Source organism: Artemia sp. Qi Xiang Cuo, chromosome 2, assembly GCF_049724085.1.
Source record: "Artemia sp. Qi Xiang Cuo chromosome 2, ASM4972408v1, whole genome shotgun sequence".
NCBI lineage: Eukaryota > Metazoa > Arthropoda > Branchiopoda > Anostraca > Artemiidae > Artemia > Artemia sp. Qi Xiang Cuo.
The window spans coordinates 40,873,548-40,898,822 of record NC_142795.1 but is presented as its reverse complement, the minus strand read 5'-3'; the positions used below and the strand labels follow the sequence as shown (position 1 = coordinate 40,898,822).

General features: G+C 37.5%; 2 protein-coding genes across 7 annotated transcripts in view; one reads left to right on the top strand and one right to left on the bottom strand.

Moving 5' to 3' along the window:
* The window catches only part of LOC148955235 (uncharacterized), a 45,468-nt gene extending 32,257 nt beyond the window's left edge, over positions 1-13,211 (bottom strand). Inside the window, exon 1 of one of the 3 annotated variants that reach the window (XM_089108109.1) lies at positions 13,127-13,211. The gene's annotated coding sequence lies outside the window, so the exon portion shown is untranslated. Of the gene's footprint in view, positions 1-2,676; positions 2,812-13,126 lie in introns of those variants that run through there. The other 2 variants (XM_089108108.1, XM_089108110.1) reach the window with 2 other exon arrangements.
* Positions 1-25,275, top strand: part of LOC148955234 (neurobeachin-like protein 1) — a 227,589-nt gene that overhangs the window by 128,334 nt on the left and 73,980 nt on the right. For all 4 annotated transcript variants that reach the window (XM_089101080.1, XM_089101086.1, XM_089101072.1 and 1 more), the window contains exon 15: positions 16,908-17,089. In XM_089101080.1, the coding sequence (XP_088957206.1) occupies positions 16,908-17,089 (182 nt within the window). The remainder of the gene's footprint in view (positions 1-16,907; positions 17,090-25,275) is intronic.

Sequence of the window (25,275 nt, the reverse complement as noted above, 5' to 3'; positions counted from 1 at the left end):
CCACAAGCGGCAAGGCTAAGAAGTAAAATTCCTGTTAATATATCGGCACTACACTGTCAGATTCAATATCTTCATTTCTTTTATGGAATTGTTTTTTCCAATTTTCACTAACTTTGAAGTGATAAATCTAAACTTTTCTATTCCACCAAGTTCCTTCCCACACCAAGCACATCACGAAGATCTCCCCTAAATTATTTGTTTGTCTCAAAAAGAAGTGTCTCAAAAAGTGCACTTTCAGCAGTGAACTTTCTGGTAGTGATTTTGGACTACCCCTAAGTGAAGAGTTTATTTCGCCCCCTCCCCCGGAAGGTTAATTTCCTTCTTCGCTAGATTTCGGGGCCAGCCAACAAACACATAATGCATAAACCAAAGAAAACAATGATAAAAATCTAAAACAAACTATGAAAATATAGAAAGAATTCGTTTAAAACAATCAAAATATTAAGTAAAGAGGCCTAATTTAAAGAAAGATGATCTTAAAAGCCTTCTGAAATTGACTGACAGTCAAGAGCTTTGAAAAGAACCTTGTGAAATACTCTGTGTGAGATAAGCATGACCCGAGAAAATGATAAAAATATGAAACAAATCTTAAAAGTATAGAAAAAATCGGTTAAAATCATCAAATAGAAAGTAAAAAGGTATAATTCAAATAAAGTTGAACTTAAAAGCCTTCTGAAAATCAGCGGTAACCAAGACCTCTCGGGAAAACCTCACGAAATACTCTGTGCAGGATATGCATTAACCCGAGAAAATAATAAAAAAATTAAACAAATTTTAAAAATACAGAAAAAAATCGGTTAAAACCATCAAAATATAAAGTAAAAAGGTCAAATTCAAAGAAAGTTGAACTTAAAAGCCATCTGAAACTCAGTGATAGCCAAGACCTCTCGGGAAGAACCCGCGAAATACCCTTTGCAGGATATGCATAAACCCGTATAATACAAAACAAAAAATACGAAACAAATGTTAAAAATACACAAAACAATTTTAGTTAAAACCATCAAAATTTAAAGCAAAAGAGCATAATTCAACGAAAAATTAACTTAAAACGCTTCTGAAATTGAGTAATATGCAATGACTCTCGAAAAAAACCCAAGTGGGTTATACATAAACCCGAGAAAATAATAAAAATATGAAATAAATCTAAAAAAAAAAAGAAAAAAATTGGTTAATAGCTTCAAAATATTAATCAAAAAAGGCCTTAGTCAAAGAGATTTGAACTTAAACAAGTTATGCATATGCTAGATGCCTTAGCATCTAGCACATGTGTTTAGAAAAAACACTAGAAAAATAATCCAAGAAAAAAAAGTAGGTCCTATTTGGTCAAAGTCACAAGTACTATAAAGGGTTACTGTTCTAAGGCTAGCTCCCAAAATATGAGTTTGATCCATCCAAAAATAATAATAATTAAAAAAAATGATTAAAACCTTCAAACCAAAAAAAAGGCCTAATCCAATGAAAAGTCGAAATTGGAAGTCTTCTGAAATTGAGTGATAGGCGATGACTCTCTAAAAAACCCATACTGGGTTATACATCAACCCGGGAAAAAATAAAAATTATGAAACAAATCTTAATAAAATAGAAAAAATTGGTTAAAACCTTCAAAATATTAAGCAAAAAAGGCTTAATTCAAAGAAAGTTGGAACTTAAACTAGTTTGTTATAAGACGCCTTAGCGTCTAGTGTGTGCGTTTAGAAAATACACTAAAAATATAATTCAAGAAAAAAAGTAGGGCCCATGTGGTCAAACCCTCATGCACTAGAAAAGGGTTAGTGTTCTAAGTCTAGCTCCCAAAATCTGAGTTTGATCCATCCATAAATAATAATAAAAAAATGGGTAAAACCTTCAAAATATAAAAGAAAAAAGCCCCAATTACGACCCTGCCGGTGCTACCCTACTTAAGCGCTCTCATCCAAAGCACCCAGTAAAGGTTGAGTATCTAGAAAAAAGGCTGGACCTTAAGAATGGTTAAAGGTAGGAAATGAAAAAAAAATCAATTGAAAAACTTTTTTAGGTGTTCGGATACTCATTTGAACCATAAACCCTCGTAAAAAAGAAGAAGATCGAATCTTAAAATATTATAACAATACTCAGTTAACCCCAAAACCTCACCCTTAACTCATTTCACCCTGAAAAAAAATTTGGTATAAATTGATAACATGGAAAGTTTTGAATAAACCTAGTTCATAAATAAAACCTTCCAAAAAGGCCGAAATTTCTGTATATTTCATATAATCCACCGATAATTACGAGAATAAAGTGATATGTCTTTGAACTAATCCAGGAACTAGCTACCGAAAAAATTATGGGGCTGCTAAGGAAATCCCCCCGAAAAGTAAAGAGCTCCTGAAATGGGGTGAAAAGCCATGCGACCTTTAACTAAAAAATAACAATAACATGAAAAAAATCTTTAGATATAGGAAAATAATCATTTAAAATACACGAGGTTTTTTGGTACTTCCTCCTCCGAACAAGAATATCCTCCTCCTCCCAAAAAATCTAGATGCGACCCTGCCGGTGCTACCGTCCTAGAACGCTCTCCCCCAAAGCACCCGGTAAAGGTTGACACCTCTGCGGAAATCGGGACTTTGGTAAAATTCAAGATACTAAGATGTAATAAAAAAAAGGCTGGACCTTAAGAAAGGTTAAAGGTAAGAAAGGGAAAAGTTCAATTACAAATTGTTTTAGATGTTCAAATACTCATGTGAACCATAAACTTAAACTTTGCTTGTGTTTACAACTCCCCTATTCCAAACACCTGAAAGACCTATAGAATAAAAAGATGTTTCTAATTCAATATGTTCATCCATGTTAACAAACAACAGACTTTTTCAAACTGTACCGAATCTGTCAAAGATGTGTCTATAGAAATATATTTTATCTCTCAGTTTAATAAGGTCAAAGGTTAGAAGAAATATTTTTGCATGCATGAAAATACTTGCATCACGAATGCTCCAAGCTGCAGGGTCGGGAAGTAATATTTCGGAATTTATAGCCAAACCAAAAAGAGTAACCTGCTGAATAGGATTTGTAGTCGGAATAAAAAGAGACCTGCTTTATAGTGATTCCCCCCCCCCCGTAACCATCTTGGGAGAAACTGAATTTTATCGGTGTTAGGAAAGGTTTTATACAACCTATTGGTAAACATGCTTAGACATGCTTTCCTGGAATTCTAAAAAATATAATTATCCGGCATGTGTTATTGTTAGAGCATGTTTTTCCATGCGGTTTTGTTTGTGGGAACTTAAAATTCTATGCTGGGGTCCCTGGAACATCTTTGAATAAACAATACCTCCTACCCAGAAATTAAGTAAAAGAACTTCTTCGACAAAGTAAGTTTTACAAAGAAAAGTAAAGAACTTCATTAAACCAAAAATAAACAAAAATCAAATCAAATAATCTACCACGCTTGAAACTACAACAAATCAACATCGATAAACAAATGAAACCCAAAACGAACAGAAATTACAATAAATAACCGAGTCAAACTCAAAACGAGCAGAAATTAACATGAGTAGGGCTCAAAACCCTTATGTCTTCCCAAGGCCAGAACATAATTTGCACTTTACTGAAAAAATATCAATGTTTTTACTTTTATAACTTTAATAAATCAAACAATATTAACATTTTGATTACTAAATATCAGTATATGTATGTTAAACTGGTAATGCACATTCATTTGTAATTTTTTCAGTAAAGTGCAAATTATGGTCTGTTCTTGGAAAGGCATAGAGGTTTTGAGCCCTAATCATTTTAGTTTCTGCTCGTATTGAATTTGCTTTGGTTATTTATTGTAATTTCCGTCCGTTTCGGCTTTTATGTATCTATCGATGCTGTTTTGTGTTAGTTTCATGCTTGGTAGATTATGTGATTTTATTTTTGCTCATTTTTGGTTTAATGGAGTTCTTTACTTTTATTTGAAAAACTTATTTTGTGGATTTTTTTTTTAATTAATTTCTGTTCGTTTTATATTGACATAGTTTTTTCCGGGAAAAAGAAAATAACAATTTAAATCTTTTCGTTTTTTTAAGACTTTATAGTTTGGCCTGCTATTTGTATTCTGGAGAAAAATTTTCAGCATTTTTTATTAACATACACCCTTTTAAAAATCTGGACACAAATAGTGGTGTTTAATTTAGTTTCATACCTCCACTATTTGACCTGAAATAGAAAACTTGATACCATTCAGCAAAAAGTCTGTTTACTTTCTTTGATAGCTTGGATACACTTACGCTATTTTGATTTGGTTAAATTTTAAGAGCAGAAGTAGCCCCAAAAGTTGGAACATAATACCCTCAGTTGTTCTTGGGATATGTGTGAGATGTCTTATTGAGAATTAGGATTAACACAGTGCATTTTGATTTAATCTTAAGGCAACATTTAGTTTTTAAACATAATGGGCAAATGGGAGGGTGGGCGTGGAAAGGGGACTAGTTGCCCTCCAATCACTTTCGACTGTCAAAAATGGCATTAGCCCTTTCTATTTTCAATCGACGACAACTTCTTCGATACGAAGTTCCCTGGTCTAAACAAAAAAAAACAAGAAAATAATACATTGTACCCACATCGATCTTTACTATTAAAATGTCCAGCTTTCCAATCACTTTTGACTATCAAAAAGGGCAATAGCCCTTGCAATTTCCAATCGAATGAGCCCTTTTTGAGTTTAAATGACAAAGCTTTCTATAAACAACTTATATGCCCCCAGGGCATAAATTACAACCCTAGCCCTGAGGGCTGTGAGGGGGTTGTCATCCTCAAAGACCTAATTTCCAGAACTTTCAACTACGTTAACAAAGTGGCTATCTCAACATTTTGATTGTATGTGCTTGGGGAAATGGTGGGCGTGAGAGGGGCGTTAGTGGTTCTCCAATCACTTTCAACTATTAAAAAAGGCATTAGCCCTTTCAATTTCTAATCGAATGAGCCCTTTTCTACGACAACGCTTTCAATAAAACCTTATATGCCCCCAGGGCATAACTTACAACCCTTGTCCAGAGGGCTGGCGGGGGGGGGGGGATGTCATCCTTAAAGACCTAATTTCCAGAACCTTCAACAACGTTGAAGAAAATTGCTATCTCAAATTTTGATTGGATGTGTTTGGGGAAATGGTGGGCGTGAGAGGTGGGTTAGTTCCCCTCCAATCACTTCCGACTGTTAAAAAGGGCACTAGCCCTTTCAATTTCCAATCGAATGATCCCTTTTTGAAGTTTCTACGATAACGCTTTCTATAAAAACCTTATATTCCCTAGGGTATAACTTACAACCCTTGCCCTGAGGGCTGTGAGGGGGTTGTCATCCTCAAAGACATAATTTCTAAAAATTTCAACTACGTTGAACAAAATCGCTATCTAAAAATTTTGATTAGATGTGTTTGGGGAAAAGGTGGACGTGAGAGGGGGGTTAGTTGCCCTCAAATCACTTTCGACTATTAAAAAGACACTAGTTCTTTGAATTTCCAATCGAATGAGACCTTTTTCAAGTTTCTCCGACAAAGCTTTCAATAAAAACCTCAATTGACCTCAGGGCATAATTTATAACCCTTACCCCGAGGGTTGTGGGGGAGTGTCACCCTAAAAGATATAATTTCCAGGCCTTTCAACTACTTTGAACAATATAGCTATTTTAAAATTTTGATTGGACGTGTTTGGATAAATGGTGGGCGTGGAAGGGGTGTTAGTTGCCTTCTAATTACTTTTCACTATTAAAAAGGGCACTAGCCATTTCAGTTTCCAACCAAATGAGCCCTTTTTGAAGTTTCTACGACAGCGGTTTCTAAAAAAACCTTATATGCCCCCAGAGCATAACTTACATCCCTTGCCATGAGGGCTGTGGAGGAGGGAGGGGGTTTTCATCCTCAAAGACTTAATTTCCAGAGCTTTCAACTACGTTGAACAAAATGGCTATCCAAAATTTTGATTGGATGTGTTTGGGGAAAAGGTGGGCGTGATAGGGGAGTTAGTTACCCTCCAATTACTTTCGACTATTAAAAATAGTCGAAGTTTCGAAGTTTCGCAGTTTTGAAGTTTCTACGACAACGATTTCTATGAAAAAAAAAACCTTATGTGCCCCCAGGGCATACCTTACAACCCTTGCCCTGAGGGCTGTGGGGGAGCGTCCTCCTCAAAAACATAATTTTTATCTGGAAATAAATTACGCTGAACAAAATGGCTATCTCAAAGTTTTGAGTCGATGTGTTTGGGGAAATGGTGGCCGTGGAAGAGGTGTTAGTTGCATTCCAATCACTTTCGAATATTAAAAAGGGCAAAAGCCACTCCAATTTCCAATCGAATGAGCCCTTTTCGAAGTTTCTACGACAACTCCTTCGATACGAAGTGCCCTGGTCTAAAGAAAAAAATAAATAATAAATAATACATTGTGCCAACATCGTTCTTTGGGAGACGTCTGGAAAATTCTATACGGGTGGTAGTGTTTTTCACTATAAAATGCTATGCAATGGTGATTAGAATGCAAGGTAGAATTTGATGCTAGCATTATGAGTGTTCCTTGTTTCTGGAAATCTATAAAATTCGCAAATTTGATGGATTATGTCGTATTCTAGAGAGGGTTGGAACGTAAAAATTCTGTCTCTGAAAGAAGAAAATATTAGCGTCTAGTCTTAGATACATGAAAAATGACGCTTAGCAAGAAAATGCAATAGGAAAGCTACACCATATCGGGAAATCTACATCATATCGGGAAATCTAAAGGCTCCAAAATGCGATGACAAAGCCAAAAAGTTTCATATTGGCCTACCGCGAAAGGTAAAACCCCATTTCCCATATAAAAAAGAACATGGGGTTACATAGAAAATCTCCCAGGAAGGGCCTAGTATAACAACATTGGCCCCACGATTCCCAAGCGGTAGGGTTGGGAACTAACATTTCTGTTAGTATATTGACATTAGCGTTATGAATCCCTAGCAATATGTTCGGGAACAATCTCTCAGTATATCAACACTAGCGCCACGATTCCCTAGTAATAGGGTTGGGAACTAAAAAATATCTCAGTATAGTAACACTAGTGCCGTAATTCCTCTAGCGGCGGGATTGCGAACTAAAATTTCCGATCGGGATTGATACCTCTCTTTCTACTTATGTACAACATTGAAAAATAGAACTAAAAATTACAGCGAGATAAAATTTTGAATTGTTGAGTTTTCAGAAATTAATATCATTATGTACCAAATTTTCAGTTTATTAGTATTAGTTCTTTCCAAGGATTGTTCAAGTCACATGTAGTTTTCAATGAAGCGCAAATGACACAGTAAGCGTGAAATAAACTATGAAATAACATGTACAATAGTTTATATAGGTAGCAAAGATTTAGACCAGTACAAAAAAAGTTTTCATCAAAGCTTGGAAGACTACTAGAAACAAAACATAGTATTTACAGTTTATTCACATTTGATAATTCATCCATTCGTATAATGAGTCTGTTCAAAAATTATCGCATCTAAATATTAGTGTAGTTCTTTCATCCGATGAGTATAATTTTAACGAATTTCGGTGCTATTCCAATTATCTTTTTACAAATGATGTGTGGAAATTTTTAAATTGTTGATCATTTTTATTTACTGGCATTCATTCAATCAAGTGAAAGCATTATTGTTTTGATCTTTTCATATCAAGTTCATTGCCGACATCAATCAAATAGTATCGTTAATCCGGAACAAAATAACGATAATTGGACAATTATAGCTTTTTCGATGGAATCTAAGCTGCTCAAAACATAATAACTTGTGGATCTGACGTGGGTGGCAGGGCACGGTGGACCAGAAAGTAAGCCTTGGAAGAAACGCCTTCCAATTGATCCTGAGAGATTCTTCCCCCGCCCCTTCCTTAAGTTTAGCTATGCATAGTTAATGCTCCTTGTAAAATGAATGGTATTTTCATTCCCCTAAACTGATTTTGATTTTGAAACCGAACATATGACGTTATAGTTATACAGACTATTGTTTTTTTATTTATTTTTTTAAACTTCTTTCTGTTTTCGAGTTTCTTTTTTTACAAATCAAAAACTCCTTGGATATCTACGCCCTCTGTTCGTGAAACCCTATAATAGAAGTGGAATAAAACAGGGGTAGTTGCAGTCATGCAAATGGATGTTTTCCTTTGAGATGAAAAAACTGTATTTTTCTCACCTGATAGTACAGAGTTATGTTAAATCAGGGAGGAGCAAAACTTACTCTATCGATTAGGGGTCTGTTCTTGCAATAATATCCAACAAATTACATGTTTAACTGATGTAAGAAACATAGTAAAGAAGCTAGCGAAGTAAAAGGGTGTACGTGTAACTGAGCCCTCGTGTAACTGAACCCAGTGCAACTGAACCCTCGTGCAACTAAGCCTCCGTTTAACTTAGCCCCCTTGCAACTGAACCCTATTTAACTGAACCTCAGTTTCAATCAATCTCATGGATCAATAGGTTTGGTCGGGCTTAAATTTTTAATAGGATGCAGTCTCTAGTACGATTAAATAAAAAACAAGTTTTTCTTATAACTGAAAGTAAGGAGCGACATTAAAACTTAAAATGAACAGAAATTATTCCGTATATGAAAGGGACTGTCCCCTCCTCAACACCTCGCTCTTCAGGCTAAAGTTTCACTCTGTCTCACAATTCTATTTTTTAAAACAAAAAAAAGCTTTAGCGTAAAGAGCGAGGCGTTGAGGAGGGGACAGCCCCTTTCATATACGGAACAGTTTTTGTTCGTTTTAAGTTTAAATGTCGCTCTTACTTTCAGTTAAAAAAACTCTCTGAACGTTTTTGAATTAATGCAGGTTTTGATTTTGGCTCATCGTGCGTGAATAATCAAAATGAAATTTGCATATTAATTTTACTTTTTTTTGGTTAAATGGCTTTCTCAAAATTTAAATCTGACGTAACTTACGAATTAACTTAGGTAAGGTTTTTTATATTCATATATTTTTATTACGTATATTAGGGGGTTCACCCCCTATTCAATACCTCGCTCTTTACGCTAAAGTTCAAATTTTGTTCCAATTCTTTAAGAATGACCCCTTAATCACAAAGACCGTTTAATTAGAATAGATAGCTCTTTTGAAAGTACTAAAAAAAGCGTTAGCGTAGGCCTAAAGAGTGAGGTATTGACTATGGGGCGAAACCCCTCATATACGTAATAGTTTCTGTTCGTTTTAAGGTTTAATGTTGCTCCTTACTTTCAGTTGAAAAAAATTGTTTTTTTTTTAATTTAATTTCTTATCGTTTTTTAAATAATGCTGGGAAATCCGGTGCCCACTTCATAGAAATGTCCCTTCCCCCCAAGGAAAGATCCTCCCACGTAACCTCCTCCTCAGATCCCCCCATCCCAACCAGAAAAAAACCCTTCCTGAAAATGTCTGTATACTTCCCAATAACCAGCACTATATGTAAACAATGGGCAAAGTTCATAACTTGCAGCCCTTCCCCCGGGAACTGTGGGGGATTAAGTCATCCTCAAAGACATATTTATTAGATTTACAACTATGCTGAACGAAATGGCTATATTAAAATTTTGATTGGGGAAAAATGAGCGTGGGAGGGGACCAAGTTGCCTTCCAATTTTTTTGGTCACTTAAAAAGAGCACTAGAGCTTTTAATTTTTGTTAGAATGAGCCCTCTCACGATATTCTAGGACTACTGGATCGGTACGATCACCCCTGAGCAAAAAAAAAATACAAATGGGGGTGTTTCCCCGTTTTTTCGAAAATAAGGCACATTTTTTCAGGCTCGTAACTTTTGATGAGTACGAGTAAACTTTATCAAACTTATATATTTGAAATCAACATAAAAATCCGATTCTTTTGATGTATCTACTGGTATGAAAATTCCATTTTTAGAGTTTCGCTTACTATTGAGCCGGGTCGCTCCTTACTTACAGTTCGTTACCACGAACTGTTTGAAAAAGCAGGTCGTTCTCATCTGAGGTGTGAGGACGTCATAAAGAAAAACTTAAAGGAAACGGGAACTTTCCGGGAGGATGTAAAGAGGGAGGCTTTGAATAGATTTGGATAAAGGAGAAGCGTGCGTAGCTGTGTTGGCCTCAGGCGGCTTGATGCTGTAATAAGTTGTAAGTAGTTGTAGTCCCTATTCTGGGAATACATAATTGTAAAAAAGAATTCGAAGAACAGAACATTGAGAAGTTTTGGGAAGAAACCAAAGTTATATACGCTCAAAAATTTCTACTGCCAAGAAAAGATTCTGAAGAAGAGTAGCGATCATTATGCTTGGAAGAAGGTCTGAATAGTGAATCAATCGTCTTATTTATTTGGAACTTTCGGGGGAAGTATGCCATGTTACATCAAAACCAGTGACTAGGTAATAAACGCCTTTATGTGGTGAGGAAAATAAAACACTAATTCAGAGAACCTCGGGTGGTAAGATAAAAAAAAAAAACATGTCCGGGTATTCAAGTCCTTTTCCGGAATTAGAAAGATGTTTTTTTTCGTAATTAATGTTAGTATTTTATATAAAAATAAATACCATCTCTCATTAACCGATCAGCTTTGTATTTGAACGATTTTTTTTTTCACTTGGCAGCTTTTTCCGAAACTTTTTTTTATTTTCCACTTGTAAATGTGACTTGGAAAGGGGAGTTTTTAAGAGGGGGATTTTAAACACAAATTTAAGGGGTTTCGATCATGGATGTTTTAGTGGTAGAAATTTTATGATGGTGTTGTTATGACGAAATTGCAAAAGCTCGTAAATGTGAACATCATCTTTATCGAGTATAGTGTATCTTGGTCTACCTGTTGGTTGTAACGTTAAGTCGACATGTCTTCTGGTAATAGATGGTTTTGCTAGGAAAGTCCGAAAAGCTTACGGTATGATTGTATCTTCGAAAGCGTGGTATAGTTGACAGATTTATAGTTGACTTGGTATAGGGCCCAAGTATTTTTGGTGATGATTACACCACATGTATTGACGCTCTCTCCTTCTTGGGCTCTCTTATCTGATAATAAAAAACGGTGCTTGTGCATTATATGGTAAACACAGCTTTAGACTCTACAAGGAAACCAGACAGGAAACCCGTCAAACGGGTATCTGCAAGAGATAAATGGATTGCAAAGCGTGATTTGTTATTGCGTTTACAATATTTAAACTGTTGTTTTTGGGGTTTAGGGAGGGGGGAGTACATAGGTTAGGTTACTTATTTAATATATGCTATGTTTTACCTCCCCCCCCTCATAATGTGCAAATATATAGCCCCAATTTGTTTCTAAACTATTATATATTCCTCCTATTTTATTTCATTAGCATTAACCAAACTTGACTTATTTCGTGTTTACCATATAATGCACAAGTACCTAAGAACCGTACGGTTTGTTCTTGCTATTACTGTTTTTGTAAATTTCATTTGCGTGTGCCTCCTTGGAAGCGTAACGCAGCTATTAGCAACCTGTATAACATACCGGATCCGTAAATGGTTGTTCAAAAAAGACCAGAGAAGTTTTATATGAATTTAACGGGAAATGAACTGTGTGATGCTTTGCAATATTAAGTCCATTTGTTGTTTTGCATGTATATGTTTGTGTGTTTCTTATGTTTCCAGCTCTTTTTAAAAATTTCCATAATTTGTTTCCGCAATAAACTTTTACTATTAAGATGAATCTAAGTAATAGAGTAAGTAATCTAAGTAATAAGTAAGTAATCAAAGGAATGAGATGAATCTCATTCCTGAATCAGCATTAATGGACATTTTTTCTTACGATGCATTTTTTTTATTGTGTGTTTAAGGTTTTGGCTAAAACGGGCGGTGGTTTTCTCTGTACTAGGGTGCAACCATTGCTGCAACCTTTTGATTCAAGTGTACTCGGGTCCTGGGCATGAAAACATGTCCAGGCATGATCACTAATCTTCAAATATATAAGACAGAAGGATAAATTATTGTTTTAGAAGGGGAGGGGAGGAACAGTTTTGTACTGAAACCTTATAAAATAAAGAAAAAAACACTTAAAAAAGAATTAACTAATAAATTTGTTTTTTATCCCTGTTGGCTTTCATCACTACCGACCAAATTGGCAGAATTATATTTTCTAGCTAAGTTGTTGATTTGAGGAGGGTTAAGCTGAACGGGGTTGATCTGTGAGTTAAGTGAGGGTTGAATTGCACGGGGATTGAGTTGAATGGGGATTGTGTTTCACGAGAATTAGTTACACCGGGGTTGAGTTTAGTGAGGTCTGAATTGAATGGGATTTAGTGGTGTGGACATTAACTGGAATTAGGGTTGAGTTGCATTGGTGTTCAGTTGAATGGGGGGGGGGGGGGTTGGGTTATACGATGGTTCAATTAAACAGAGTTGAGTTGCACGGGTTTCAGTTGGATGAGGGTTAAGTTGAATGGGTTTGAATTGAACGTGGGTTCAGTTGCATGAGGGTCCAGTCACGAGGTTGAGTTGTGCGGGGTTGAGCTACAACGGGGTTTACTGGACGGCTCAAACGAACGGGGATTTAGTTTCACGAAAGTTCAGTTGCATAGGTTCTGTTGCACGGGGTTAAGTTACACGAAGGTTCAGTTACAAACCGGGTAAAGGACTAGCGCTTTTAAAAGCATTTTCGCTGTGCCACGAACTATGCTATGTAGAATAGGACTAACTCTGCTTAAGAGGCACTGAGATTTCACACGGTGCTTCCAATATCCTTGAATTTTTCAGGGTCTCCCCGAGAATAAACATTACGAAAAACTGTGATTTGCATTTCATTTTAAAATTCGCGTATTGACCTAGCATACTAATATTCGGGGAGGTTTCGGAGAATCAAATTATCTGTTGGGGAAATCTGAGGAAACCCTGAAAAATTTGGGAATAGCGCAAGCATTGACTACAACGATAATTTTGTCTGTGCGTATGTGTTTGGTTTTTTTCTCATTCCTCTATCTACGATCATAATCAATAACACACCGCAGTCCGGATTTAATGTTAGTTTAAAAAAAGAAGAATAAAACTATGAGAGACATGCAATTACTCACTATTCTTTTATTTTTCTAATGCTGATGTCACAGAGAAAAACCTATTTATAGGAATGTGATAATAATTTCTGCGGTAAGATGCAGAAATAAGTTCCCCGGTTGAAGTTCAATTCCTCAATTGCCTGTATTCACCCCTTGCACAATTGGAAATCTGACTAACCTTATGATTATCTGCTTTTCCGTTAACTTACAGTAAGTTCTGTATATCCATTGAAAATAATAATGGCGATGCTAGCTTGTCACTACCTATTTATAGGAATGTGATAATAATTTCTGCGGTAAGATGCAGAAATAAGTTTTGTATTTAGTGAGTATTTAACTCACTACTAATTTTTTGTTTATAGAATTAATTTCTCTTCACTTTCTCTGTTAATGGATGTGGTTTTCATCTCTTATCGTATTTAAGGCCTATGTTAGACTTGATCTAGCGGAAGATTGTCCTTGAGGTGATCTGCTATTAACTTGGGTAATGTTTCGTATAACGTTCATTTTACTACTAGAAATCATATCTCAGTTATTATCTTATTGCCCCGGTAAAATCTTGTATATCTTTTTTAATCTCATAATTTTGAGAGATACCTTGTGGTAACCATTTCTATTTTATTTTCTATAAAAAGTAGAAAACTGGACAAAATACTTCCTAAAACTAAATTTTGCCGTAAAAGGGCACAAAAAGAAATCTACGCTTTTATAGTTCGAATAAATAGCGATGGCTATAGTAAATGCCACCCGAGTATTTTTTTTTTTTCATAAGTTGTACCGTTTTGAGATTGTACCTCCAAAACTATAGGCTACCCTACACAAAATCTGACATCTTCTGAAGAGTCACTGCAAATATGGTACAAACCGTTTAAGATCACAAAGGACCCTGGCTTTATAAATAAAAGGAAATATTTAAGGGGGGGGGTGCAAGTGAAGCGAGGCTCATTATGAGAGTCAAAGGTCTGAGCCTTTGTAAGTGGGGGGAAATTATTTTAAGCTGTGGTAAGTGGAGGGATATGAAAAAAATCGTGTAATTGTCGAAGAACCGATTGAAGGTGACGGCCATTCATGGTGAATGAAAACTCGAGCCTCACTAGAGAAAAGGGAGGGTTCATATGTCGGGGTCAGTTTCCATAACCATGGACTAGCACAGCAGGTTTGCTAGACCATAGCCATAGCCTAGCGAGGATAGACGGCTCACAGAAGGAGCAGTTTGTGCTAATAGCAGCTGAAACTCAAAAAAAAGTTTTTATTCTAATATAGGGTATACATACAAAAGAGGATTTTTATGGTGATTCCAAATATGCAAAGTTCTTTAAGCTTAAGGTTATCAAAAGTTACGATCTTGAGAAGATTTGCATAATTTTGGACAAAGATACCCCCCCCCCTCTTCTCGATGAATAATGGTGACTGACCGTGATTTAGTTCTCCTGTAACCTTGTACGCTACCGTGTATGTCGTGTTATTACCGCTGCAAAAGTAATAAAGGGATTAGGAAGTCCTCCCCCCGTCAATTTTTTGATAATTCTGTAGAACTGTCATTTTGTTACATTCTACTATAGCCAGCCTGTGAAACGACAGATTTTTGTATGCTTATTTCTTGATAAACAATCCAAATTCAAAATATAATCAGTTGCATAATAATGTTTTATTTAGTCAGGGGTTATAAATTATGCAATAGGAAGCGACGTTACTATTGACTGCTGGGTCGAGAAATAACAATGGAAAGCAAAGTGACCCAATATATAGACTCTATGAACATTTTGCCAAAAAATGTTTGTCAATGGTTTGTACACCCAGGGTCCATTTTTGGGATGGCTGGTCGATCCTGTGTCTTTTTTTTCATATTTAATAAGTGAAATCTGTGGGTGAAAGATCTTAAGCCGAACTGGCCAGCCATGACAAAAAACAAACAGAGATAAAAAAATCAATGAAAAAAAAACGACAAACGAGACTGAGGCCAGTGGAGAGAAAAGACGAAAAATGTAAAACAGTGCGGATATTTCGCGTGTATCAAAATAAGGCGTATTCGGCACAGGGGAAACACAAGAAGAACAAGACAAAAAGACAACCAAACTAAAACTAAAAACAAATAAAACCACCACAAATAAAATGGCGCAGATCCACGTAGGGAAAAGAAGCTATTAGAGTTACTTCAGTGTGAACACCAAAGCAACTGAGGTAAAAATATAAGAAATTAAAATTATGAATAATTAACGTAATTTTAATTTCTTATATATTTACCTCAATTTTGATACACGCAAAATATCCGCGTTGTTTTACATTTTTCGTCTTTTATTTCCACTGGCCTCAGTCTCATTTGTCTTTATTTTTCATTGAGTTTTTTCTCTCTGTCGGTTTTTTGAGTCTGTGGGTCAAATTCTTCAAATTTAACCCCTGTTCACATGACACTTTACCCCCTCTCCTCCACCGTATGTAGGTATACGTATAAGTCTCCAGTTCTATCCCTAAAATAAGAACTTAAATAGGTAAGCCAAAAACAAAAACAGAAAAGAATACGCCTAACTGAAGGCTTATTAGGAAAAATGGATAATAAGCACCATGAAATAGAAATAATAGAGCAGCTACTGAATTATTTTTGTGTTTTAACTGAAACTTGAATTAAACTGTAGAATATGTTAGGAAAATTAGAAGAGGTTAACAAATTACTTGGTAACTTGCTCGATAAATTTGAGTTGCCAGTAAACTATGTGTGAAATAGTAGAAAAACAAGTAATAGTAAGATAAATTAATTGAATGTGGAAAAATGCACAATTTTTGAAAACATTGTATTAAAAAAGAGAATAGAATAGAAATTTTATGTCCTCTCTGTCTCTGTCTCTCTCTCTCTCTCTCTGTCTGTCTCTCTCTCTCTCATTGTCTCTCTCTCTCTCTCTCTCTCTCTCTCTCTCTCTCTCTCTCTCTCTCTCTCTCTCTCTCTCTCTCTCTCTCTCTCTCTCTCTCTCTCTCTCTCTCTCTCTCTCTCTCTCTCTCTCTCTCTCTCTCTCTCTCTCTCTTTCGTTCTTTCTTCCTTTCTTTCTGCTTCTCTCCAGGGACAACAGTCGTTGAGCGGAAGGGCAATAGCCAGCCTAGATTTTATATAAAAAAAAAAAAAAATTCTTGTGTCATCATTTAAAAAATCGAAGTCAACTCCTGTCCCCCTCCCAAGCATTTTTTTGAATTGGTGCAACCGTTCTCTAAATTTTTTTCTTTTTTGTATTAATTTTCCCCTCTGTTAAAAGTAATGTCAATATAGGAAAGAAAATAATAAATTCAAACGTCTTTAGGGCTTGTAAACGATTCGACCGCAACAAGGTAAGTTTTGAATTAATGGTTGCTTTTTTAGTATCTTTGGTTACAAAAACCAGCGTTTGTCGGTTAATTCTATATCCCAAGGTAATTCAGTATTTTGCGGTTATTATAATGAAAGTATGTTGGCTTAAGCTCATTTGATGTTAAATTGCAAGCAATTTGACATCTTAGTGTTATATGTTGTAGGTTTTAGTATGTAAGAGTGCTTGACAACTACCCCGTCATTTTTAGAACATGTTGACCCATTTTAATCAACTAGTATTGTCGTTTGAAGACAATTTTTCGAAGAAGTAAATATTACACAAAATATGCTTCACTTTTCAGGAAGAATTAAACTATTCGGTATTTTATGGGGCGTTACCATTTGAAATTTGAAGATTACTCCTGGTAAGCGAGTGAAAAAACAGCCTTTTCTCTAGAAATGATTTGTTATAATTTCTTATTTTAATCACGGATCCCCTCCCCAAGGAGCCCGGGAGTAGGCCGGAAATAGGCATGGTTCATTTTTGAAAGACGAAAAAAGCACAAAGACTGAAAGGGGTCTGAATGTTCAGGGAAAGCGTAATGTTGGAGCAAAATTCTTCAGGAAATGTGTCAAAGGAATGTATTTGGTTCTTTTTTTTCTTTTTTCTTTTGTTTTTTTTTAGGTTCGTGAGCCACACGATCGTTTTTATGCTATTTACCTATCAAGTCTAGAATTGCAACTAAGTAAATTGTCTTTGGATTCGAATGAAGAAGCATCAGTTGCTTGGCATTTGCATTGTAGACAAACAGGCGAATCTAAGCTTAATTTTACGTCTAATATTCTAAATCCGTTTGAAAAAGAAAGGTATGTTGTTTGTTTCTTTTTTGTCAATCAAATTTTTGTATATATATATATATATATATATATATATATATATATATATATATATATATATATATATATATATATATATATATATATATATATATATATATATATATATATATATATATATATATATATTCACTGAGACGTATGCAAATTTTATGCTTGTAACTGAATGCTATGCAAGAATAACAGTGGTGTGAAGCATCTTGAATTTAAGATAAATGCCTCGATAAAATTGTCTACCTACCTCTGATAACTCGCAAATATAAGCTGTTTTATCCAGTTGGTGTGTAAAAGTAAAATGATTTCTATTATCTTATTTTTTGTACTTTGTACTTTAACTGTCTTTGATTCTGCTCTTTAAAGTTTTTTTTTTAGTTTTTATAGAGGAATTAGTATTGTGAGTACATGTAAGAATAATGTACGTCAAAGCTCACGAGTCATTTGAAGAACTGAATACAAAAACAATGTTTTGGTCCCCAGAGAAATAAATATATTTTCTTTTTGGTCGAACGGAAGTTTTTCGTTTGAGATCAATCAAGATTTAAGATTATGTATTATTTTGGTGTGTGTTATTACACCCCCCCCCCTCCCCCGAAAAAAAAAACACAAAAATGAACTGATAGCCCCTTTATAATAAATAATAATTTGAGACACGCGAACTTGGTTTTTGATGGTTATTTTTTTACATCCTTCTTGGTTCCAAGATGCTGAAAAACGTACGGCCTTGTATGGCCGCTTATCAACTTCGTTTTTGTCTTGAATACCCTGGAATTGATCATTCAGAGTTCAAAACTTTTATCCCCAAAAGTTGTTCTTGTAGAGAAAGGGGAATTCATGCTTCCTTCGAAGTACATTCTGAAACCAGGTGTTTATTATTATAGGGTTGTATATTATTATAGTCCATAAGGGAATACAAAGCAAACAAAATTATAACCAGAAATATGGCAGGGAAATCTGGCGCCCCTTCATAGCAATGTCCCTTTCCCCATGAAGACTTCCTCCATGGAAAGATCCTTCCACGTAACCCCCAACCCCCTTCCCCCCATTACCAGAAAAAATCCCCCATGAAAACGTCTGTATACTTCCCAATAACCAATACTGTATGTAAACATTGGGCAAAGTTTGTAACTTGAAGCCCTTCCCAGGGGACTGTGGGGGATTAAGTCATCCTCAAAGACATAGTTATCATATTTCTCGACCATGCTGAACAAAATGGCTATCTCAAAATTTTGATCGGATGACTTTGGGAAAAAAGTGAGCGTGGGAGGGGGCCTAGTTGCCCTCCATTTTCGGTCACTTAAAAAGGGCCCTAGAAATTTTATTTCCGTTTGAATGAGGCCTCCTGCGATATTCTAGGACCACTGCGTCGATTTTGCAGATAGAAGCTTGAAACCTCTACAGTAGGGTTCTCTGTTACGCTGAATCTGATGGTGTGATTTTCATTAAGGTTCTATGACTTTTAGAGGGTGTTTCCTCCTTTTTTCGAAAATAAGGCTAATGTTTTCAGGCTCGTAACTTTTGATGGATAATACTAAATGAAAACGTTTTTAGAGTTTCAGTTACTATTGAGCCGGGTCGCTCCTTACTTACAGTTTGTTACCACGAACTGTTTGAAAAATAGATAACTAAGTAAATGACTGAATTCAAAATAATAATAGATAAATAAAAATGTAAAAGAAAATTAACAATAATAAATCCAGTCTCCATCACTCTTCAATATTCAACTCTCTCTTCCCGTCTTTCCAACCCCACCTTAGCCCTTGCCCACGCTTACCTTCCCAGCCAACCCTTACCTCTCCAGCTCCTCTTCCTCCCCCACCCACCCTACCAGCCATAATACAATTCAACAAATTTCCTCCAGAAAATAATCTTTTCAATTCTTTTTAAATGAGGTACGTTTTCCACCGCCCTAATGCTCAATGGTAGCTCATTCCATACAGATGGACCCAGGTTTTTCATTGAAAATGAAGACCTGGTACCACAACGCAAGTCAATACCTATACTATCATTTTGCCTAGTTCCACAATTATGCATGTCTTACTTACTTTTTACTTCCGGCGGGAACCAGACGATGAACTATCCTGCCCGGCACCAAAGGATCTTGGGATGACTTCCGACGACTACTTGGACCTGTCGGCTGCAGCTTCTCCGGCGATCTTCAGCCAGTCTTTGTCCCATCTCCGACCGTGTCTCCTAAATCCTCCCCACGGTTCCAGGTCCTCCTTGAATTTTTGTCGCAGGTTCTTCCTTTGTCCTCCTGGTTTACGTTTCCAGGAGGGGGCTGGTTCGCAGACAAGGATGTCTCGACATATCGTGCCTTCGGGACAGCGCAATGTGTGGCCCAGGAGCTTCAGGCGACGTCTTTTAATGATAAGCGATAGCTCTTCTGATTGGCCACAGCGACTCCTTACTTCACTATTGGAAATCCTGTCCCATCTCTTAATGCAGAGAATGTAGCGATGGAAGTGGTGGTCGAATACGCCCGAAGTTCTCACGCCTTCAGTCTTGATCATCCATGTCTCGCAAGCATACGGTAGTACTGCTCAAACAGTTGCACCATAGATTCTGACTTTTGTTTTGGTTAAGGTCTCCCGTCTTGTCCATAATGCTTTTTTCAGCCTAGTAAAGACTCCCCAGGCTTTTGCTATGCAAGCAGAGATATCCCTTTCAGCTCCGCCATCTGGTGTTATGATAGAGCCAAGATACTTGAATCCCTCGACGTTTATTATTGGCTCACTGTCGAGTGTAACCTGGCAAGTAGCAGGTTGGTTGAGAGCCAATACTTTAGTCTTTGCGCCGCTGATGGCCAGTCCGATGCGCTTTGAGACCACATAGGTATCGTCGATCATGCCTTGTAAGCTGTCGGCGGTAGTTTCCAGCTGAGCAACGTCGTCTGCGAAGTCCAGATCTATCATGGCTGGAGGAAACCAGCTATTTGTCCGAAGACTATTCCGCTGTGGTTTCTCATTGCATTATACATGATCCAGTCTATCGCGTAGTTGAATAATATAGTCGAAAGGGGGCATCCCTGCTTTACCCCAAACTCCACTCGAAACTTAGGGGTGTCATTGCCAGAAACACGGACGCAAGTCTCAGTGTCCTTATACGCACTTCGGAGTATCTCAATGAGCTCCTGTGGCGCACCGTCTTCAGCCATAATTCTCCATAGCTCCTCTCTGATGAGAGAGTCGAAGGCAGCTGCAAAGTCAATAAAGGCGATGAGAAGGGGTAGATGAAACCTGCTGTACTGCTGAAGGATGAGGCGAATCGTCAATATCTGTTCTGGACAGTCTCTGCCTGGTCTGAAGCCTGCTTGTTCAGGACGGGTTAACTTGTCACGTGCGTCTTTGAATCGATTCAAAAGAATGACGCAGAAGATCTTCATGGCATGGTCGATCAGGGAGATACCTCTATAGTTTCTGCAAATGGCCTTATCTCCTTTTTTATACAGCGGAACGAGGACTGATGCTTTCCAGTCTTTTGGGAAGGTCTTCGTCGTCCACACCTGGACAAACAGGTCGGTTAGCCGGCATAGTAGAGTTGGTGAGGACTTGAACATTTCAGAAGGGATCCCATCCTCTCCAGGAGTTTTATTATTTTTCATGCACTTCCGCGCTTTTTGTACGTCCGCAATACTTGGCGGATCGAGGTTTATTGCGTAGGGCTCTCTAGCAGCACTCGAGAAGGCAGGTAAATCGCACAGGGGTTTGACAGGGTTCAGTAGCTCAGAAAAATGCTCTCGCCAGCGTTCAATGCGTCCTTCTTCTGTTCGGATGAGTTCTCTGGACTTATCTTTCAGTGTGTCGACCGTTACAGGAGCTTTTCCTGTCGCTTCTTTCAGGAGTTTGAACATTTTCCTGCTGTTGTGGTTCTGGGACTCTCGTTCCAACTCATTTGCCAGATCTGACCAGTACTGTTCTCTGTCCCGTTTCAGTGACTGTTTGCTGCTTCGCGGGCTACTTTTGAGGGTTCTTTTGCACCTCCCACGAGGGGTCGCTTCTTCTCAACTAGTTCTATGGTGTGGTCAGAGATCCAGGCTTGCTGTTTTCGTTTTATGTGGCCAAGTACCTCCTCAGCTACGTCCTTTGTCGCAATTTTTATCTGCGCCCATTCTTCATCGACGAGTGAGAGACGATTCAAGGCTTCGAACCGGTTGCTTAGCTTTGACTCGAAGTCGGCTTTGATTTCCGGGCATCTTAGTTTCGAAACATCGAAGCGCTTCCCTCCCTTCTGTCGCTTCTGCCTACTAAGGCGGTGACGGACTTTGCAAGTGAGGAGACAGTGGTCGGATCCATTTACAGATCCTATGTCTGCTCATCTGTATACCCGGGCATCTGTGCAGGAGCTCCTCCATCTTCTGCTGACTAAGATGTGGTCGATCTGGGCTGTTGTTACGCCGTCGTTCGAACGCCCTGTAACGAGGTGGAGTCTCTTGTGCTCAAAGAGAGTGTTTGTGACGCATAGGTTGTTGTATCTGGCTAGCTGCTAAGAGCCTTTCTCCATTGATGCATCTGTCACCAACGGTGTGGCGGCCATAAACTGCTGCTGTGTCGGGGTCTACTCTGCCAAGCCGGGCGTTCCAGTCTCCAGCTACAAAGAGCATGTCACGCCTTGGTGTCTTGTCGATGATTCTTTGTAGGTCATAATAAAAAGGCATCTTTGACCGCGTCACTACTGTCCCTTATCGGAGCGTACACGGCGATTATGGTTATGTGGCTAATGTGGCCTCTCAGTCTGATCATGTTGATTCTTGGAGACAATGGCTTCCAAGAGGTGACGCATGATGCAGTATGACCGTCTATTAGGAACCCAACTCCTTGTTGGCCGGAACCATCCTTGGGACCCGAGTTATAGAACTGGAATGAGTCAGATTCGGAAAGGGTCAACTTTTTGGACAGAACATCATTAAGTCTCGTTTCTGACAGACAAAAAACGTTGATTTTATACTTCTGCAGCCCCCTTGCAAGGAGCAGTTGCGTGGATTCCAGCTTGCAGCCGCGAACATTCCACGCGCGAATATTCAGATGTTTTCTTGATCGGGCGGCTTGCATACTGGTCGGGCCTGGCACCACCCTGACCTGGTCCGCGTCGGCTACCGCGAACGCCGTAATAGTAATATCTCTCTGCATTTGATCTTCAATATCCATTGGTGTTTCATGGGAATTGGCTTGACCAAAGGCTCCCCAGACCCTTGGAACCCCGTTGCGTTAGCCATTCTATTTGTCGGGCTAGGCTACTAATAGAATGTTACACCACTCCACCGCTATGAGGTGCAACTTAGGGCTCTCCTCCCGGATCGCTAGAGACGGGGGCGTGAATCCTCGCTCCGAGGCCCCAACCATAGCTTGTGAGCACTCGTGCTTATTAGGCCCTGATTCCCACCTAGGAGGTCGGGAGGTGGAGTGGTTATTATGCATGTCACTATTAATTTGGTAAAAACTCTTAAAAACATCAGGGGTTGAACCATTTATACACTGAAATACAAATACTGCTGCCTGGTAATATCTTACCAGACCTACATTAAGGAGCTTCAGGGACCTAAAATAAGCACAGGTGCCATGTACATCTTGGACATACCTACCTATTGTTCTAACAGCTTTATTTTGTAGAACTTGTACTCTTCTATAGTTGCATAAGAAGCTACTGCTCCATAGGAGGCAACCGTAGAAGATGTATGGATAAATCAACGAATAATAGATAGTTAGAAGCATTCTTTTAGAGAGTAAGTCGTGCAGACGTCGAAGTATTCCAACACCACGGGCAATTTTTGGTTAAATTGCGTCATTGTGACGCTTCCATACAAGATAGCAATCAAGATGAAACCAAGGTATCGGAGATGCTCAACTTGTTGAACTAGATAACCACATAAAGCTACCTGGCCAGACACATCCAGCGGTGTACCAACTCTACAGAACGTTGTTAAAAATGTCTTGTGAACATTTACACACAATAGATTTTATGAAGTGAAAATCTCCAGCCTTCCCAATGCGATATTCGCTTTTCTCACCAGGTCATTCACAGGTGAGGCAAACACAGTTAAAACGTTATCATCAGCAAACGAGATAAGACACATCTTTCAAATAAAGACGCATGAGACTAACATAGATGAGGTAAAGCAGCGGACCTAACACTGACCCTTGTGGTACTCCACATGTCACTGGAAATGCTGCTGAGCTAATATTATTCAACACTAGTTTGAGGGATCACCTTTGTCCATACCACGCTTAATTGATTCCATAAGTTGTTGCAAAGCATTCATCGTCGAGTGCCCTTTGCGAAATCTGAATTGGATCTCACTCAGCAAACCAATAGTCTTTAGGAAACTATATAGACGTTTAGGAACAACTTTTTCTAATAATTTTGAAAACAATGGAAGGATCGAAATCGGTCTCCAATTCTCATGTTCCTTATTAGGGCCACCTTTTTGAAGTGGTATCACTTTTGTAAATTTTAGGTGATCAGAGAAAATGCCCTTTTTAAGTGACAGGTTTATAATAAAAAGCAGACACGATAGAATATAATGCATTATTGCCTTAAACGCTCGAAGAGATAAGCCGTCTACTCCCGCAGAATTTGATTTTAGAGATGTTATTATCTTAAGCAGTTCATCGATTGTACACGGATCAAAGGCTAACTCAAACCTCTCACCTCTATTATCTCATATAATGTATTCTTGAATCTGTTGACATGTATTTTTTACACTATTTTGTACAGTATTTTGTAATTTTTAGAGAAAAATTACCAAACTTATTTACAATTTAAAATTCCAGACTTATCATCAGGGGCGAACCCTTCAAGTTGTACTTCATTGCCTCCTATTTCAGCATTCCCACCGGTCACTTCATTTTATCAGTTTCCATGTTTCTTTCATATTTTCTTTAATATTTGAAAACTTTCCATCATAATATTCGGCTATAGCTTTGCGACGTAATTGGTTCACTGAATTGAACTGTTTTATGAACAATTCATACGAATCATCACTTTTATCATCTAGATATGTTTGATAAAGCTTAATCCTTCGCTTTTCTTTTTTCTAGTGTTTCACTCATTATCCATGGTTTACAGAGTTCCCGTTTCTTCAATTTCATTACCTTAATGGGACACGCACTCTCAAAAATGGGTAGAATACTTTATTTTATCAAGTGCTCTCGTAGGGGATTCTTCTTCAGAAAATACGGGGTTCTAATCACAAACTTCCTCCACAATCAATCAATCAATTTTATTCAATCAATAAACTCAACAAAATACACATCAATATAAACTCCCCCGTAAGGCTCTATGGCCAGGAAAGAAACAGGGGAGAAACAAAAATGAAACAAATACAGAAAAAACAAAAACATTTTCAACATCGTACATTCACACCTTTAATAGACTCAACACAAGACAAAGAAAGTCATAAAATACAATGATCCACAAAAAAAAAAAAAAAAAAAAAAAAAAAAAAAAAAGCAGGGGACTAACAAGTAATCAGTTTTTTCCGCGTGTATCACCCTATAATCAATCAATCAATTATTTTATTCAACCAATAAATTTACGACAAAAACACATCAATATAGAACCCCTCATAAGGTTCTATGGCCAGGAAAAAAAACAGGGGAAAAACTTTTGAAGATTCCCATTTTTCATTAACCTTGTCTTTATTTTCTTTTTTTTTGGTCTGTGTAACTGACACTTCATAAAACTAACCAATGGAAGATGGTCAGAACCAGGAAATGCCACAACATCAGCATAACAAAGCTTCAAATCGGCAGAACGAATGAAAATATTATAAATAAGGATAGCTGTACAGAACTGACAGACTTGTACAGAATCTGTGAACTTGTACAGAACTGACAACTTGTCAGGGTCATCCATACGAGACGCGGTATTAGCAATATCCTCATGACGTTGGGTAGATTGTCTTCGGCTGCATCAATCTCTTGCGCTCTACTAGAGCCTTCTTCATGTTCATCATCATTGTCATCAGCTTCACATTCAACTACTTACCCTACGTCAACTTCTACCCAGAACTTGAGAGCATTGGCTACACAAAGATGAAGGAGGTGCATAAAGCGTGAAATCTTTCAATCCCCCCAAGGTAGCACTTGGTTACATGAAAAAAAGAACGAAAACAGTTAAAAAAACAGAAAAGGAAAAAAAACAAGTTAACAAAAATAGAA